The sequence below is a fragment of the Pteropus alecto genome, unplaced genomic scaffold (assembly GCF_000325575.1).
Source record: "Pteropus alecto unplaced genomic scaffold, ASM32557v1 scaffold139, whole genome shotgun sequence".
NCBI lineage: Eukaryota > Metazoa > Chordata > Mammalia > Chiroptera > Pteropodidae > Pteropus > Pteropus alecto.
This window is the reverse complement of record NW_006443567.1, coordinates 5,526,871-5,546,836: the sequence shown is the minus strand read 5'-3', so window position 1 is coordinate 5,546,836 and position 19,966 is coordinate 5,526,871. Positions and strand designations below refer to the sequence as shown.

At 36.8% G+C, this 19,966-nt stretch overlaps 1 protein-coding gene across 1 annotated transcript in view; it reads left to right on the top strand.

The window, feature by feature from the left end:
* ADGRG4 (adhesion G protein-coupled receptor G4) overlaps nt 1-19,966 on the top strand; it is an 85,190-nt gene that overhangs the window by 10,684 nt on the left and 54,540 nt on the right. Inside the window, 9 exon segments of the mRNA XM_015598753.1 lie at nt 135-187; nt 189-492; nt 495-749; nt 13,336-13,363; nt 13,365-14,323; nt 14,326-15,801; nt 15,804-17,496; nt 17,498-18,711; nt 18,714-19,286. Of these exon segments, the coding sequence (XP_015454239.1) occupies nt 135-187; nt 189-492; nt 495-749; nt 13,336-13,363; nt 13,365-14,323; nt 14,326-15,801; nt 15,804-17,496; nt 17,498-18,711; nt 18,714-19,286 (6,555 nt within the window).

Here is a 19,966-nt window from a genome sequence, read left to right as displayed (position 1 = left end):
ATGTACAAATATTGGCTCATGATAGTATTATATAATGTGGATTTGACTATATGGCTAAAGAAGATGACAAAATTGATTTTTTTGTCACTGAAATTTTATTTCTTTTCTCTTTCCCCTTCCCAAAATTTGGACAGATGCACTTTCACTAAAAGGAAAAAGGCTGGATTTTTATGGAAGAGCTGACACATAATGTAAGCCTGATGAATACCATTCCAGAACTCAAGCAATTCACAGCATGCATTGACCTGGTATTCATGGATGACAAATCAAGTGATTGAATGGCTTTCTCCTATATTACTAATAACACCTTCCTGGGCAGAGAAGACATAGATCTTGGACTTGCAGAAGACTATCAGCAGCTAATACTATACAACTTGGGCAAGATCTTTTATATCCCTTACCACCTCACCCCATTTCAATGGCATACAGTATGCTTGAGATGGAATGGTGTGAAGGGTAGATTAGAGCTCTTTCTAAATAAAGAAAGGATACTGGTATGATGGATCAACCACAAAACTTGACACTTAATGGGACTTTGGTTCTAGGACATTTTCTCAAGAACAGAGACAGCCAGGTTAAAAGCATGGTGCCTTGCTTCACTGGCAGCTTGTACTACTTTCAACTCTGGGACCACATCCTGGAAAATGAGCAGTTTATGAAGTGTTTGGATGGAAATGTAGTTAGTTGGGAAGAAGATGTTTGGCTTGTCAACAAGATCATTCCAACTGTTGACATGAGACTGTGCTGCTGTGAGTAATTTATGAATTGTTCTCTTTAGCAAAGGTAGCACTGATGCAGTACTCTTCTTCTCACCGCTCCAATAACCCACTCTTAGGCCAAGGCTCTGTCTTCCTCAGAGGGGCCAAGGTTGCCACAGTTTTGTCATCTACTCTTTAATGTAGAGCAAATACTAATTTATTTTGTCTTTTATTTTGATGTGATTTAAAACTTTGCAAGAATAGGACATAGAACTTCTATGTATTCTTTACTCAGATTCACCAACTGTTACATTTTCCTTATATGTTTTATGATTCTCATTCTTCCTCACTTTCTCTTTCTCTTTTACCCTTCCTAAACACACACACACACACACACACACACACACACACACACACATGCACACGCACACACACACACGCACATTTATCTGTTTCTTAATGATTGGAGAGTAAGCTGCAGGCATAATGCCTCATTACCCCTAAATATTACCCCTAAATTTCTCAGTGTATATTTCCTAAGAAAGAGGACATTCTCTTACATAACCATAGTATGATGATCAAAATCAGGAAACTTAATATTGATATAATACTAATACCTAACTCATAGTCCATATTCAAATTTAGCCAAGTATCCTAATAATTCCATTTATAGCTATTTTTTGCTTAGTCCAAGATCCAGTTCAGAATCACACATTGAATTTAGTTATCATGTCTTATTAGAGTCTAATCTGGAACAGAACCTTCATCTTTCCTTGTCTTTCATGATGTCTATTTGTCCCATTACTAGTGATAATAACTTTGATCATTCAATTCTGATGATGATTGCTAGATTCTTCCACTGTAAAGTTACTATTTTTTTCCTTTGTAATTAATAAGTAATTTCTAAGAAGATATTTGGAGGCTATGTAAACATCCCATTCTTATTAAACTTTCACCCAGTAGTTTTACACCTATTGAAGATTCTTGCTTCACTTATTACTAGGATGGCTGCAAAATGATGATTTTTAAAACTCTGTTTACTACATTTATTAGTATTCTATTGGAAATAAGAGTGTTCTCTTCTTCCACATTTACTTATTTATTTTTTCAGTTGTTTATGTGTTTATATCAGCATGAACTCATGGTTTCTTACTTTATTCAATGGGTTACAATCTGTCGCTATTATTTATTTCAGTGTTCAAATTGACCCAGATTTGCCCAGTAGAAGTTCTTCAATCTGGCTCTTGTGTCCTTTTGACATGTTCCCATCATTTTTTGAGTACTTTTTTACTTTCTAGCACAACAAGATGTTACAGGATCATATTGTACTTTCTCCGCTCAGCCCAAGAGTCAATCATTTTACCAAAGACCCCTGGTTCCTTCTAGTGGGGAATGGTATTTATAAATCAATTCAGTTTTCTTTGGGGAGCAATGATGATGTTGAAGAACTGTTTGGAATGGAATTTGTGTAAGAAAACTGGATTTTTGGAATTACACATGTATTTGTTCCCTTTGCAGTTTTGAGGAGGAAATATCAGATTGTTTTTCTTTGTACAACCCCACTGTCTCCTCAAATTCAATCTTTTCCACCCTCAGTGGCAATAGTCCTAAAGCGTGGGTAAAGTGATTGGTAACAACATCAAGAAAAGATTTTTTTTTCATTTCCTGAAATGATCACTTATTCTTTTGGGAGTATTATTTACTGTTTTTTATGAATTTGGGGTGGGGATTTAGTGAGAGAATGGGGGTTAGATCCATGCCTAATAGAGCTCTCACAGACTATGGAGATATATTTTCACCAAAGGTCTGTATGTTGTTTGAGTTAATTGCAGAGGCACATTCCACGGGGTTTCTGTGTTTCTTTGAGATCAGAATAAGCAAAGGAACAGGACAGCTATTCTTTTGAGCTACTACGTGAAGGCATTTGTTTCTTCTCTTCTCTGAAGCCTTGAAAATAAAAAGAGAATAGTCCTAGCTGGCTTCGATTACAAAAGTGAGCTAGGGACTAGTGGGTTAAGCCTGAACAACTCACCCAAAGCAGTTTAAAGTAAATTTATCTTTTTTAAAAAAAGTTTTTAACTTATTTATTTATTTATTTATCTATCAATTACAGTTGACATTCAATATTATATTAGTTTCAGGTGTACAGCATAGTGGTTAGACATTTACAGAATTTACAATGTATCCCCCAATTAGTCTAATACCCACCTGGCAACATACATAGTTATTACAATATTATTGACTATATTTCCTATGCTGTACTTTACATCCCTGTGACTATTTTGTAACTACCAATCTGTACTTCTTAATTCCTTCACCTTTTACACCCAGTCCCCAAGCCTGCTCCAATCCTACAACCATCAGTTTGCTGTCTGTATCTGTGAGTCTGTTCTGGTTTTGTTTGTTCATTCATTTTGTTCTTTAGATTCCACATATAAGTGAAATCATATGGTATTTGTCTTTCTCTATTGGAATTATTTCACTTAGTATAATACCCTCTAGGTCCATATATATTGTTGCAAATGATAATCTTTCATTCTTTTTTTTTTATAGCGAAGTAATATTCCATTGTATATATGTACCACTTCTCTATCCAATAATCTATTGGTGGGCACTTAAGTTGCTTCCATGTCCTGGTCACTATAAACAATGCTGCAATGAACATAGGAGTGCATAGATCTTTTTAAAATAGTGCTTGGAATTTCTTCGGATAAATACCCAGAAGTGGAATTTCTGAGTGATAATGTAGCTCTGTTTTAAATTTTTTGAAGAACTTCCAAACTGTTTTCCATAGTGGCTGCACCAATTTGCAATCCCATCAACAGTGTACGAGGGTTCTCTTTCTCCACATCCTCGCCACTACTTGATTTATTGATGATGGCCATTCTGAGAGGTGTGAGGTGATATCTCATTGTGGTTTAATTTCCATTTCTCTGATGAATAGTGACCTTGAGCATCTTTTCATATGTTTATTCACCATCTATATGTCCTCTTTGGACATAGACCACTTCCTTACACCATATACAAGAATAAACTCAAAATGGATTAAAGACTTAAATGTAAAACCCCAAATCATAAATCTCCTAGAAGAAAACATAGGCAATAAATTCTCTGACATTGCTCTTAGTAATATTGTTTCTGATATATCTCCTCAGACAAGGGAAACAAAAGAAAAAGTAAACATATGAGAGTATATAGAATGCCTTATGCAGGACCAGCCATATAGCACAAACATTTAAAACATGCTAATTCACACAACAAAGAAAACCGTCAACAAAACGGAAAGACACCCTATTGAATGGCAGAAGATAATTGCCAATAATAGATCTGATAAGGAGTTAATATCCAAAATTTATAAAGAACTCACACAAAAAAAAAAAACCAAAACCTAACAATCCAATTTAAAAATGAGCAGAGGACCTAAATAGACATTCCTCTAAAGAGGACATAAAGATGGTGAATAGACATACGAAAAGAGGATCATAAGCTAAAATTCCTCTCTAGGTATGTTGAACATAATTTCTTAATCTCAGCTCGGACATATGATCCAACAAAGATTTGTCCTGATTTGTGAATGTCTGAAGATGAAAAGTCTTCCTAAAGGTATGCAGATTAAATAACTCTTAGTTATACATCTGAGAAATCCCCTCTTTGAAAAGAATGAAATAACATGAATTGAGTTTATCCTGGGAAGTCTACACTATGTCAAAACACAACATCCCTGTATCTGCGGAGCTATTGATTTGTTAAAATATATTAATTGCTTTTAATTACTTTATGAACTCAACATTCTTAAAGTGTGTAGTGATTGATTACATAGTTTATGTATTTTCTAAGGCCTTTGGCCCATTATTAAGCCCTCTATCTAATTATCAGCTCTGAAAAGAAAGGTTCCATGGGAATGGGCTCTACCAGCTAAAAGGCAACTTGGTTTTGCCCTTGTAAATCAATTCTCTGTGCTATCCTCATTTTTCATCACAACAGATAAGCAGGATCTGTTTGTAGTTCATAGTTCATTCAAACCTCCTTATTTGTATTCTCTTGCACAGGATGACATTCTTCTACAGATTCAGAGATGGAAGCTCTAGCCAGTCTCTCTCCCTATCACAAGATTCCTTATTCATGTCTTTGCCTAGAAACTGAATATAGACACCACTCTGAAAAAAATGTTTTCATCATTTTAAAGATGCTCATTTCATATGTTTTCTACTCCACAGGCAGATCTGTCTGTGGTACTTTCTGGTCACCACTCTCACAAATCTAATAAACACACTTTGAATTATATTTACAGAGATTGTGATTGAAAGAAAAAACAGATGTGATATGTAGACTAGAAAAACACAAAGATTTAATATGAGGGGATATACCCAAATCACAAGCAGAATTTGGTACCTTAGAAAATATCCTACTTAATATTCTGTTGGCAGGTACATCAGCAACAAAATGCCTCATAAATATTCAGCTACTCTATACCTCTGTTCTTCAGCTTCCAATGATTGCAATAATATAATTTTGTCTAGAGCGAAGGAGCAAATGGCAATTAGGCCCACAGGCTCCCTATGAATTAGCATGGATTATCTCCCACTTTAAAATAAAGGGACAGCAAATCTCATGCAAATTATTTGTGCAAGTGATCACTTGTTCACAAATGAGAACAGAATGAATATGGCAAAACATGTTTGTGAGCCCTTCAAAGATGGAAGCCAGATCTCATGGCTTCTGTGGTCCCTCCTGTAGATATAGACATTCAGTTGTCACTCAACTATCTGTATAGTGTGGACTTTTGCATTTCCTTTTTGAAATTGAATTTTTATTGAGATAAATGTAGATTCACATGCAGCTGGAGATCCTTTGTACACTTTGCCCAGCCTCCTTCAATAGTAACATTTTGCAAAACTACAGTATAACGACCAGAATACTGATATTGATAACATTCACCAATCTTATTCAGATTTTTCTAGTTTTACTTGTACTCATTGTGTATGTATTAAGTTCTATATAATTTTTTTCACCTGTGAAGGTTTGTATCTCTACCACCACAGTGAAGATACTGAACAGTTTCAAATCACAAGGATTCCTTGTGTTGCCCTTTTATAAACACACCCCCTTCTCTTCTACCCTTCCCACCAACTCTACTCTGCTGCCTATATCCCTAACCCTTGACTACTACTAATCCACCCTCCATTTTTAAAATTTTGTCATTTCAAAAAATGTTAATAAATGGAATCATATAGTATGTAATCTTTTGGAATTGGCTTTCATTTTACTCTGAAGATCCAGCCAGGTTGTCACTTGTATCAATAGTTCATCTTTCTATTTCTGAGTAGTATTCCATGGTATGACTATACTAGAGTTTGTTTAGCTATTCACCTATTAGAAGACATCTGGGCTGATTTTAATTTTTGGCTATTAGAAAGAAAACCTGCTATGAACATTTATGTACAGGTTTTTGTGTGAACATAGGTTTTAAATTCTCTGGGATAAATGTCCAGGAGTGCAATTGCTGGGCCGTATGATAGTCGCACATTGAGTTTTAAATAAAACTGTCAGACTGTTTCCCAAAGTGGTTGTACCATTTTATATTCCCACCAGCAATGGATGAGTGATCCTGTTTCTCTGCATCCTTGCTAGCATTTGATGTTGCCATTATTTTTTTCTTTTAGCCATTCTGGTAAGTGTATAGTGATATTTCATTGTGGTTTCAATCTGCATTTTCCTGGTGCTTAATTGTGTTGAACATGTTTTCTTTTGATTATTTGCCATTTGTATATCCTCTTCAGTGAATTATCTATTCATGTCATTTTCCTATTAACATTTTTTACTGTTGAGTCTTGAGAGTTTTTTATATATTCTAACCCTTTGTTGCATATATGTTTTGCAAATATTTTCTCCTAGTCTGTAGATTGCTTTTTAAAATCTTTTTCACACATGGGCTTTCATGGAGCAAAAGCTTTTATTTTTGATGAAGTCCAATTCATGAATTTTTTTTTTTTTTGTGGATCATGCTTTTGGTGTCAAGTTTAAGAATCCTTTGCTTAGTGTTAATTTTGTATCCTTTAATGTATTGAACTCACTTATAAGTTCCGGGAGGTGTTTTTTTGTTTGTTTTTGTTTTAGATTCCTTGAGATTTTCTACATGGACAGCCATGTAATCTGCAATGCCTTTTATTTCTTTTTCTTTCCTTACTAGAGTACCTCTAACTTCTAGTGCTATGTAGAATAAGAGTGGCAACAGGAACATCCTTGCCTGGTTCCCAGCCTTAGCAGGAAGACATTCAGTCTTTCACCATTATAGTTAATGTTAGCTGTAGGTTTCTTGGTGATGTTCTTTATCAATTTGATGTAAATATCCTCTATTCCTAACTTGCTTAGAGATTTTATCATGAATGACAGATATTGTCAAATGCATTTTCTGTATCAATTGAACATGTTTGCTAACCCATTGTAATTAATTGCTAGACTTAGGGTTTGAAAGAATCTTTAATTCCTATGGATCCTTGCTTTTTTTGTGAGCTGTTCAGAACTTGTTAAAAAGCTACTGACATTTGATTGGATTTCCTATATCCAGGACATGAATGATTCTTTAAGGCAAATATTATTTCAGGGCATGGTTGTAATTTGGGATCCCCATTGGATTTCTATCCTTAGGCTTGCAAAGGTAACTCCATTTTTTCATTTAGCACTGCAATGCTCTCCTCTAAGTTTTATGTCACACTATTTTGGGCGTTTGCTTTTTTTGTGAGCTGTTCAGAACTTGTAGAACTTGGCTTTTATTATCTAAGTTTGTCATTGGTTCTTTCAGGTAGAGTCTCTTCATTCTCCTGGGTTTTTGGTGGTTCCGTGTAAACTGAAGGCATGTACTTATGGTTACTAGATAACTGAAGCAGTGGCACACATTGTCATATTTCTTCTCTGCAAATTTTACCTGTGGAAATCTCATCTTCTCATCACTGCACTTCGGTGGGCCTCATCTCTAAATGATTGAACATAATCTCTAAAACTTAGTTCTAAAATTCTGTGATTTTAATTAAGGAAGATTTTTTATTAATAAAGACTTTAGAGGAAAAACTTGATACAATAATCCCTCTGGAAAAAACTTTTCCTCTGAAAGATTTCAATGGGAGTTGTGATGAAATATATAAATCCAGGCTTCAGGTTAAAACAAAGCAATGCAAATTGCATTATTTCCTCAGAGATATTTGGTACTTAAAATACCACCTGCTTGCAATTTTGTTCAACTTATTTGTTTTTTTTCTAAATCTTGTGCTTCTTTTTGAGATGCTTACTGGAAGTGTTAATAACAATTAACATCTATAACTCAGCCCTCTCTAAATAAAAATATCATGCCTAACTCCCTTTGTGTTCTAAAAGACTTTCCCATTACTCATTAGGATTCCTCTAACAGGGTTCTTTGAATGCTGCATCAAAGAAGATAACTTAGGCTTTTGTGGTACTTAGTGTTTTATTGTTTACCTAAAAAGTGAATGCAGATCAATCAATTTTTTGTAAAGGAGTGGGAATTGTGAACTCTTTTCTTAACAATTAGTGCATTCAAAGATAGCAGTTCAGGCTCTGGGATGCCACACTCCTCAAATGTGATATAAGTGATACTTTAACAGGCTTGCTAAGCCAATTGGCTGTGGTAAAGCCATCTGCAAAAATGGAAACCAAGATCCTGGCAATTCTTTTACTTGTAGTTATGGACAAATTTGAAGGCAGAAAGCTTGAGAGAAATATTGTGCTGCTGAAATATACATTTCTCCATAAGGCCTAACAGAATGTGAACTGCTGATAATTGAAACAATATTGTAAAATTAAGTGAAAAGTACTTCTTATATAACTTTGACTTTTCTTCTTATAAATGTATGTACTTTCATCAATTACAGGCTTCTGATTGACACTCATTCTACTTGCTAATGACCACAAAATCCTAAAGAATATTCTCTGCATATCTCAGTATTTCTATATATGCAAATTAAAATTTTGATGCTCAAGACAGTGAAACAGCTTGGTAGATTATATATCACCATACTTATTCCTATATCATAGGTAATATGTATCCCAGGTAGGTAAATTCAAAATGCTAATTTCTTCCCAATGGTAAATATGTATGATTTCATTTTAGGTGATTTGAACTGGAGAAAAAAATATGACTCAGTCTTCAACTTTACTATGCGTAATTTTCACTTGGATGTTCTACCATCATCCCAAATTTCACTTATCCAAGTCTGAACTGGGTGTTTTTCTTCTTAGTGAGGCTGTCTTCCCAATTTTTCTATGTCTATGAGTATTGCCACTATTTTCCAAGTTGCCTAAAAGCAAAATTTGAGTTCTCTGTCTCAGAGAGTTGTCTGTCTTTTTCATCTCTTAAACCTCTTTGTTACCCTAACCTCTCAATTCTTCCTTTCCAATACCTATGGGATTCCACTCATCTCATTCCAAGCCCTCATTATTTCCACTTATTCAGTTATACAAATATTTATTGGGCATCTACCAAATGCTAGGCCCTATGCTAAGCACTGGGGATACAAGGATGAGCAAAGAAAGATGAGAGCCCTGTCTGTAGTGAGGAAGGCAGTCATTATAAGCACACACAAATGTAAAACTGCAGCCATGACAAGTACTATGGAAAAGAGGTAAAAGGTGTCATAAGAGCCTAGAATAGATTGGTTTGACCTAGTTATGGAGGCCAAGAAAGGTAGGCTCCCCTGAGTGACGTATGAGTTGAATCTAAAAGATGTGTAGAAGTTAATGAGATGGAGAACGGTGGGGAGAATATTCTAAGTAGAGGTAATAGCATATGCAGTGAGTGGCTTTGTGGGAGGAAAAAGAATGCCAAGTGTTGGAGGACTGAAACTAGGCTGATGGGCTGAAGTCCAGAAAACAAGGGAGAAATTCACACAAATTAAGGCTGGAAGGTAAGTAGGAGCCAAACCGTGCATAGCTTTATAGGCTCTATAAAGAAAATTAAGAAAAAAAATCTTATGAATAATGGAAGGCCACTAAAGGGAGCTGAGTGTGAGTTTGTATGTGTGTGTGTGTGTGTGTGTGTGAGAGAGAGATCATCAAATTTGCATTTTTAAAAGATCATTCTGATTGCATTATGGAACAGATTGAAGGTGGTCCAAGAGTAGAGGCAGAGTCCGGTTGGGAGGTTACTGCAGTAGTCCAGATGAGAGATTGATGGTGGCTTGGTCAGGAAGGTAAGTGATGGAAATGGAAAGAAACAAATGGAGTTAAGAGATATTTAGGAGATAAGATCCGTAGAATGAGATTATGAGTTGGCTATGGCCTGTGGAAGAGAAAATGAAGAAGACAGAAGGACAAGAAAGTTTTGGCTTATTATAACTGAATATATGATTGTACCAGTCACTGAAGGAATACTGAAAGAGGACTAAGTTCGAAGAGAAGATAATGAGTTCAGATGAGTCATATTGAGTTTGAGGTGTTAATGAGATATCTAAGAGATGATGTCAAATAAGCAATTGATTATATAAATGTAGAGCTCAGAATAGAGGTTTGGTCTAGATATAACTTTGAGATTCATCTGTGTATAGGTGCAAATTGGAATTCTAGGCATGGAGAAACTATAGAGTGAGAAGAGAAGAGATGCTGGGACCAAGCCTTGGGGAACTCTAATATTTAATAGCCAAATAAAATAGGAAGAGTTTGCAAAGGAGACAGAAAAGTGGCCAGAGAAGTAAGAGAAAACCCAACGGTGCATTATGTCATGGAAGTCAACAAAAAGGGTATTTAAAGAAGGAAGAAATGACTGACATTGTCGAAAGCTGTTGAGAGGTCAAGTAAGATGAGGTTTAAAAAAAAAGTATCCATGATATTTGTCTATATGGAGGCCACTGGTGACCTTAGTGAGTGTTCAGTTGAATGATGGTGCCAGAAGCCAGATTAGTGTAGACTAAAGAATGAGACAGAGGAGCGTGGAGACAGCTAGTATAGATTCTTTCTTTAAAGAAGTTTTGGTGTGATGGGAAAGAAAGAGAGAGGGTAATACCTGAAGAGGTATTTTGGGTTTTATTTTTTTATTGCAGGAGATTGAAATATGTTTTAAATAAGGAGGGAAGGGCTCCTTAGGAAAAGGACAGGTGACTGCTGGTGTAAATTTCCTGAGACAGCAGCACAGCTAACATTCCATTTGTTGACTTCAATTATTTTTTTCCTATAAAATAAGAGACATGGTTACTTGACAAACATTTAGGGATAGAATTTGAGAATGGGGGAGGTAGTAGGATGGCCGAGCAGTGTAAAAAGCTTACTTGAGGTTGGTGACCATGAATTTATGGAAATACTAATTCGTTCTCTTATGTGACTATGTCCATCAGTGCTTGACTATTCAAGTGTAGGTGTGAAGGTGATGAATAGTTGGGTTGGCCCAGAATTGGCAAGAGTGAGGTGGGAAGAACTTTACCAGCCTCTTAAACGGACTCTTTGCCTTTAGTTTTTTCCCATGCCTACCTATCCTGCATACTGCCACAAAATTCATTTTCCTTAAAAATTATTTTTTATCAACTCATTCTTCTTGTTCAAGAATTTACACCCTTACATATGTCGTGGTTAAGAGCACAAATGATAGACCTTGGCTTGAACTCCAAGTGTGAACCTGAACAATTCATGTAAAGTTTTCGGACACTTTGTTTCTTCAACTCTGAATTGGAGGTCATTGTAATATCTACCTTATTAGGTTGTTAGGTATATTAAATGAAATAACATGTAGCTCAGTGCTTGGCTTGTAGTAAGTACATGAAACCTGCAATATTATTTTCTCTTATCTGTTTTGCCACCTTACCCTTCAGGTTCCATCCTAGTCTGACATTTTTACTCACCCCTATCCAACATACTCCCTCCCAGCTAGACTGATCTTTTTACTGCCTTCATATTCATTGCCGTGTGCCTGTGTCTTCTCTATGCAAACCTCATCATTTCTCAAAGGCCTACATCTCCTAAGAAAGCTTCCTCATTAGCTTGAAGCCAGTTTGCTCTCTCACCACACTTACACCCCATTGTACCTTAGAGACATTTGGGGCCTGATTATATTCTATAGTTCACTTTATTATAAACACTATTATTATTTTATTGTGTTTTTATTGTGTTGTTTTAAATATATTATGTTATATTTTATCTAAAAATATTTCAGTAATATGACTTATCCAGTAAGAATGTGAGCTCTTTGAGGGAAGGAATCATGCCATAAGCGCTATACATTTCTTGCAGGACCTAGAATACTACTCATAATACTTGTCAAATTTAACTGACTTGAATTGAGACATAAGCTAGGCTCCAGTGTCTTCAAAATGGAGTGCAGAATTCTAGGATATACACAGACAATACATTAGAGTACATGAAAAAAATATTGTAAAACTATTTACACATTTTATCATATTCTTTGACATTTCTATTTTTGTATGTTTATAATGTATATAATATAAATTTGTTATATAGATACATATATACATGTATATATTATTGATATATATACAGTGCATATACATATACATATATACATGTATATATTATTGATATATATACATATAAATAGTGCATATACAAAAAATTTCAATTTTGAAGTTCCAGATCAAAACTTTTTAAATCTATAGTATTTAGGTAGTAATAGAAATTTGATCAAATCTAACATGCCAAGCTTTTATTAACAACAGTTTATTTTTTGAGCACTTAGTTTTGATAAGTGCTATACTAAGTGTTTTACATGCATCAACTCAATTCTCAAAACAATTTTATAAGGTAGGTGTTATTATCTCACATTACAGAGGAGGAAATTGAAACACAGAGAGGTTAAGTAACTAGTCTAAGGCTACATAATGAATAAATGATGGAGCCAGGATTTAAAACTACATCTATTTGAATCCAAAGCTAGTCCTATTTTTTGGAAGATTTAAAACTACACAATCCAATTTCTTTAGTAGATATAATACTATTCAAGTTATCTATTTCTTCTTGATTTTTGATAACTTGTGTCTTTTAAGAAATTGGTCCATTTCCCAAGCTAATCCTCTTAATCAGTGCACTACTCTAGTACATACACCTTTTTCAAGAGTGCCTATTTTTTTTTTATGGAGACACTATGGAATGGATGTCTTCCTATTTGTTACTTAACCAGGGCATTATGAAAACCATATAGAAATTTTAGAAAGTCTAAAATCATTGTATGAAAAGCCAAGTAATTATGTGATTTGATTATATCTGATACATATATCCTCTTAAAAATATGACAAATAAACAGAGACTCATGGACATGGACTACAGGTTAGTGGTTACCAGAGGACTATAGACTAGTAGTTACTAGTGGGATGGGGGATGAGGGGGCAGATAGATGGGGTAAAGGGGATCGAATACAGGGTTTAGGGCGAGGGTGAAGTAGGTAAAGGGGATCAAATATATGGTAGCCAAAGGAAACAGGACTTTGGGTGGTAAACACACAATAGAATATACAGATGTCAAATGATAATGTACACCTGAAAATTATATAATTGTATTAACCAATGTTACCCCAATAAACTTAATTAAAAAAAATATAAGAAAAAACTACAAACTCTTTCTTAAAGAATTGTCTTTGATTTCTAAAGCCAAATCCAAAGTAACATATGCTTTTCTATTTTTTCAGTTGTTTCTGAAAATCTAACAATTCAAGAAACAAATAGATTTGACAACCCCATCTCAAGTTATTGGACTAAAATCACAAAAGACCATATATTCTTCTACAGTGGTGTCTAAAAGCATGCCTATATTTGCAACTGATTATACAACCATAACACATTTCAATACAACATCTCCACCTCTGGACATGACTGCACCAAATTTTTTAAAGACATCCATAGCTGAGACAGTTACATTCACAGCAGACATTTTGTTTGCTTCAGCAGCCATTGTTCAACCTACCAAGATTACATCCATGGGCACTACTACCAATTACACAAAAATAACCAAATCTTCATCTTCAGAGAGCACAAGAACAACAAAAATGACTGAAGTCATTGCTACTGAGACCATTCATCCAACTATAGCTACTGATTTCCTATACACATCTGGATTTACCAAGAATTCAATTGTATCCAAAACTTCAGCAAATGAATCTCAGTTGGCCATTATGAAGACAATATCTTTATTTTCATCTATTGAGTTGACATCCATGTCTACATCTTGAGCCAAGAAGAAATCTACAGGAACCAGGGCACTCTCTATCTCCACAGTTAGTCAGGAGTTTCTTGCAGTGGCTGGAACTGTACCTTGGTTCACGATGAAACAAACTTCAGCTGCAACTACTTACATTGAGACTGCATCAGTATTCCCACCTGAGTCTGTGCTCATCGCCACAGCTACTCCAGTAGATGCCGTATTTCCTAGAAATCAGGCAGCATGTACATTGGCAACAACTGATACAGAAATATTATTTGAAGTTCATTCAATGACGCTCCCAACTAAGCCTATTGAGATGACTCCTGAGCTAACAGCTGAAACAGAATTGACATCTGCAAATTTCCAGGATGTCTCTCCACCCAGAGTGGAGGATACAATATCTACCTTCATGCCGACAGAGGATTCTCCTATGGCCCTTTCTTTCAGGACATCTTCTTCATTCACTGGAGCTCAGAATGTACAGTTATTGATGCTGAGACTACACATACAGCCTTGACTCTTGGAATCACACTTGCACTTACAGTGGCTCAAAGTATATTTTCCCCTATAACCACTGGGCCAGTATATACCCCGAGTACACCCATAGATGGTGAAAACATGTTTCCTTTTATTTCCACTAGATCAGCTTCCACATTCAAAGCATCTGAGTCTGGTCCCACATCAATAAATGATGAAGGTGTCCATCTATTCTCCACCAGTGAGATCACTTGGATTTCCAGGCCAGACCAGACCCTGTTGACATCAGTATTCCATGGGAGTGCTTCTAATACAGGACATTCATCCACAACAACTAATATTATTATCCCATCAGGAACACCCATAGAGAGTAAGGCTAGCACTACCACTGACTCTATTTTTACTACTGATGCTATTACAGACAGGTATACAACAGCTCTATCTAACTTGACATATTCATGGTTTACTGATTTCTCCACAGTTTCTGGAACCACATCTGTAACCAAACTGCATGAATATAAACTTACCACCTTACTATTAAAATTCACCCCTATGTTCCCAGTAGTTGGAAATGAACTTCTTTCAACATCAAGGGAGACAGTTATTCCACCAGTAGATAAAATATATACCCTTGCTGACATTGAACCATTTTTTTCTACTGAGGAGAATGCTTCTGAGATCACACAAACAGAGATAAAAGGTACAATTGCATTTGGAGAGACAACAATCCCTGTACCAGAGACTACAACAACACAAAGATTCAATGTTACTGTAACAAGGAAAGAAACAACTTCCCATTATCTTAAGGGAAAATCAACTATAGCAGAGACAACTGAAGTTTCTCCATTTGCAACAATGTTGGAAGCAACAGATGAGTCTGCACAAATGGTGACAGCTTCTGTTACAATTTCTTCTTTTCCTGATTTAGAAAAGTTATCTACTCCATTGGATGATGAAACTGTAACTACTGAGATGAGAGGAAGTTGGCTTTCTACACAATGGGTGAAAATCACATCTAAGAGTTCATACAATGGAACGACAGAAATCCTTAATTACGCCCACACCTACACAGCACATTGGACTTCAGAGACTCCACCTGAAGGAAATTCAACTCCATCTCTCGGTTCTGGAGGTGCACAGACATTCCCTAAACCCCTGGGTGCTTCCACTACAAAAATGTTGGAGACCAATTTTGCCACTATCCATACAAACAGAGCAGCTATGTCCTTGTCTGCTGGTATCTTACTTCCACAGCCTACAGCTAGCCATTCCTCAGCAACCCTTGTGCCTATTACCCATATGTTCTCACTGCCAGTTAATATCTCTGCTGTTACCACTACGGTAGTGTTTAAGGAGACTAATGTTACCATGTCTAAGCCTTCTACATTGGCCAGATCCTCCACATCTATACTCTCAGATGTTTCAACTCTGTCATCAGCTAAAGTGACCACAACATCGGTGCTTCCACAATCAACGACATTTTGCCTACCCACAGTGTCTTGACTCACTCCACTTCAGAGGCCACAGTGATCTCTGTCAAGATAACACCCACAGCAGTTCCCTCTCTGACAGAAACTCCAGTCCCCTCACTGAGACCTATCACTCTTGTGGCAACTAAGCCTGAGCCCAAGCTTCTCTCTATCTCAGCTGACATAGTAACTCCATCCACACCCACTCTGGCCTGCTCTAAATCTCTCCCTAACAACATCCCTCTTGTGTCCTCCACTCATATGATCTCAACTATGTCTATACCAGTAGCAACCCAACCTATATCTCAAGTGGAGGAGACTTCTACTCATACTCTCAGCTTTCCGTATACTTTCAGTAGTAGTGGAGATGATGTTACCTTGGTTACTCTTGTTGATAAGACCATGCCCTCACACACCTCTCCCAACAAGCTTAGTACTTCAGTAGGTGGTCATATTTCTCAATTTTCTACACATCTTGCAAACACACTGGTCCCCACCCTATCAGTGACTGATGTTTCTACCTTGTCTTCTGACAAAGAGCAGATGACCACCTCCCTGGGAAACACCCCTGAAACTATGGAGGTGACAGAAATGTCCCCATCAAAGTATCCTTTTATTTCTGAGTCCCAGAGTACTTCATGCTTTGAAATGACAAGTACAGGATTTGCTGAGACCAAAAAACATTCCAGTCACCAAACACATTCATCCTCAGATATTCCACTTGCAACTCCACCTGACGGGATTTCAGCTTCATCTCCTGCTTCTGGGAGTACACCTATCTGGACTTCAAGTAACACAAATGTTGACATTTCAGAAATGTCTACCAATCTTAGGAAAACAGCTCTCCCTTCACAAGTTCTGACAATTACCACACTTTTGCCTCCTGAAAAAGAAAGCATGAGTGCCCTTTCAATATATACTCCCAGAACTGAAAAAATGATAGTAAGCACCACCTCTGTGACTCACCCTTTCTCATGCTATCAAGATACTTCATTTATAGATACCACAACTTCCAAGACAATCAAAATATCAAATCCTGTAAACACCAACACAACTCTTTCACACTTGCTTTCATCCAGGACTCAACCTGAGGTGACTTCAATTGCCTCTCCCATTTCTGAAAGTACACAGACCTCTCCTGAGTCCCTGTCTCTTTCTACAACTGGACTATCTAGTACCAATTTTACAATTGTCTCTACTGACAGAACCACTATAGTTCCTCCTGCTCCAAATGTAACTATGGCACTTCTTGGGAAAACTTCTATGGCAACTTCTATTCCTATCTACCAGATGTACTCACTGCCAGTTAGTGTTACTTCCTTCACCTCCAAAATAATGTCTGACACTCCCACAATACTAATGATTAAATCTTCTAAAACAGCACCTCCAAATTGTTTGAAAAGTCCCTCTATAGTCACTTCTAGGCCCGTGTCTGAAACGTCCTCAACATCAGTTCATGACTCTGCTTTCTCACCTGTAGCTGTTTCTTCTGGCACTTCCACAACAGTTAGATCATGCTCTACTTTACTGCATTCAATTACCTCTAGGATTACTATGCCCATACAAACATTTACATTGGATGTCACACCTGTGACATATGCTGGGCTTGCTTCAAAAAAGACAAAATTGTCCTCCGCTTTTACTAATTCAGAAATGACAGAGATGTCCTCCAGGATCATACCTCCATCCTTTCCCTCTCCAACAGTCAACTTTTTCTTCTGTGAAAACCAATCCAATCACTAGAATGGCTAGAGTGGTGACTCCCTATGTAGGCACCACTGCCTCCTCTCTACACACTACTAAGATTACTGAAGTTATTTCTTCCACTCTAAAGACCACATTTTCACCATTTCTATCAACAGCCCAACAATCATCCCAAGGACATGAGGCTACAACTCTGGGCATATTATCTGGGATTACTAACAGTTCCCTATATGCTGTAAGCAGTGGTAGAATAGCAGCTCTCACAAATACTTATTCCAGAACTGTTGTCCTTAAAAGTGTGCTTTCATCTACTCCTTCAGCTAATCTCCATACTTCCTTGAACATTCAAGTTTCCTCATCTTTGACTAGCTTTAAGAGCACTCCTGGACCCACAAAAAATATAAAATCCACCACTTACCTTTCTTCGAATACAAAAAAGATGACTTGCTTGTCAGAAAATACAACAGCTGAACTAACAAAAGGTGCCACATCTGTGAATGCTCCTGTTTTATACCTTTCATGGACTCTATCCAGCGCAACTCCACCCTCTTTGACATCATTTGTTTTTTCACCTCATAGTGCTGAAACTGAGTTCTATATTCCAAATACTTCTCTTCCTCCTACATCCCAAATGGTTGAATTTCCAGTTCTTGGAACAAGAACCACATCTAGTAACAACCAGTCTCTGCTTATGACTTCCTGGAACACACCCACGACTGAAGATTCTCAATTTCCTAGTTTCACCACTACTCATGTACTTACACCCAACAAGATGGAAACAGAGGCTCCATACCCTGTTCCTGGGTCTTTGTCAACAGTCACAGCCTCTCAGACTGCTCTTATATCTGGAGATGTTATGGCAATGTCATCAGTTGCCATATCGTGAATTCTTCCTACCTTGGGGATGTCTGAGAGCCCTTCATTATCAATATCTTCAAGATCTGTCCCTACCATTTTGGTTGACATTAAGCAGACATTTGAGAAGACAATCACAACTATAACTCTTGGGACAATATTCCCATCGAATCTTTCTGGTGCTGCTTCAGGTTCTATAATTTCAAAGGCTACTACTTCACCCATGCTGATTTGGATCTTCTCTAGTCTCCCTTCAGGTTCCCCTATGGCAACTGTATCTAATATTCCTCACATTGTAACGTCCTCTACAGTGGAGGTGTCAAAATCCACATTTCTGACTTCTGACATGACACCAACACACTATTCATTAACTTTACAACACTACCCTTTCCTACTGTAAGCACCACACTCACCAAAACCACTACTATGCCTACAGGGGGCGATATAGCTACTGGCATCCCAACTTCTCTCCCTCTGTCTATGAAAATCATAGATGGCAGTGAATGCATTTCCAAATCCCCTGAGGCTACTTCCAGAACTACTGTGACTGCCAACTCCAGGACTGTGTCTCAACCTTCATCCTTTAGCAGAATGAGTATGTCACCTCCTACAACTGATCACACCCTATCTATTGGTTCAACACTTCAGTCTAATCCTGCAATAAAATCCATGTGGAGCAGAATCCCAGCAGCATCAGCATCCCCTACTTTAGTTTTTCCTAAGCCCACACTTGACTCCCTTTCAAATATAACCACCACTACATCCACTGCTGTTAGACCCTCATTTCCACTCACATCCACTAGAATAGCACATCCTTATACAGCAATTCTGTCTTCATTACTCTCTTCCTCTTTTGAGACAACTTGGCTGGATTCCACACTTTCCTTTCTATCTACGGAAACATTGACTTCACCTATTGCCACTGAGTCCATAGGTATGTTCCACAATGTGTGCAGCATATCACTAACAGAATACATGCACAATGAGCCATGTGTTTTCCAAGGTGGTCAGTTCTCTGAAGGCAGAAAAGGATATAGAAGGGTACAGGTGTTTCTTATCTCCTTCAGACAGTGGGTACAGTGGATACCTTATCCGAACACAGAATTCTCTAGCCATCTTGCTTATTTTTGTTTTATTGAAATACAATGCAAATGTTTCTTTTCACTCATATGACATTTCTAAGCATCCTTTCCACCTATTTTGTTTTTGATACTCTGACTCCGATTCTGCCAATGTGGACATGGATCAGGAACCTCACCTCATTCCCAAGAAGAGGATTATATAGTCTTAGGTCTGACATATTGATCACATACCAAAAAACACCAGAAGATACTCTAGCCTGCCCTTTTGAATTCCTCTTTTTATTTCCAGCTTTATTGAATTATAATAAATAATTAGTTGCTCGTATTTACATTGTAATATTCAATGAATTTTTTTCCATTTGGTATAAAATAATATATTAGTTTCAGTTGTATAGCATAGTGATTAGAGATCTATATAACTCACAAAGTGACCATCCCACTAAATCTAGTACCCCTCTGCCCCTTACATATTTATTACATTATTAACTATTTCCCTTATGCTACACTTTATATCTCCATGTCTATTTTGTAA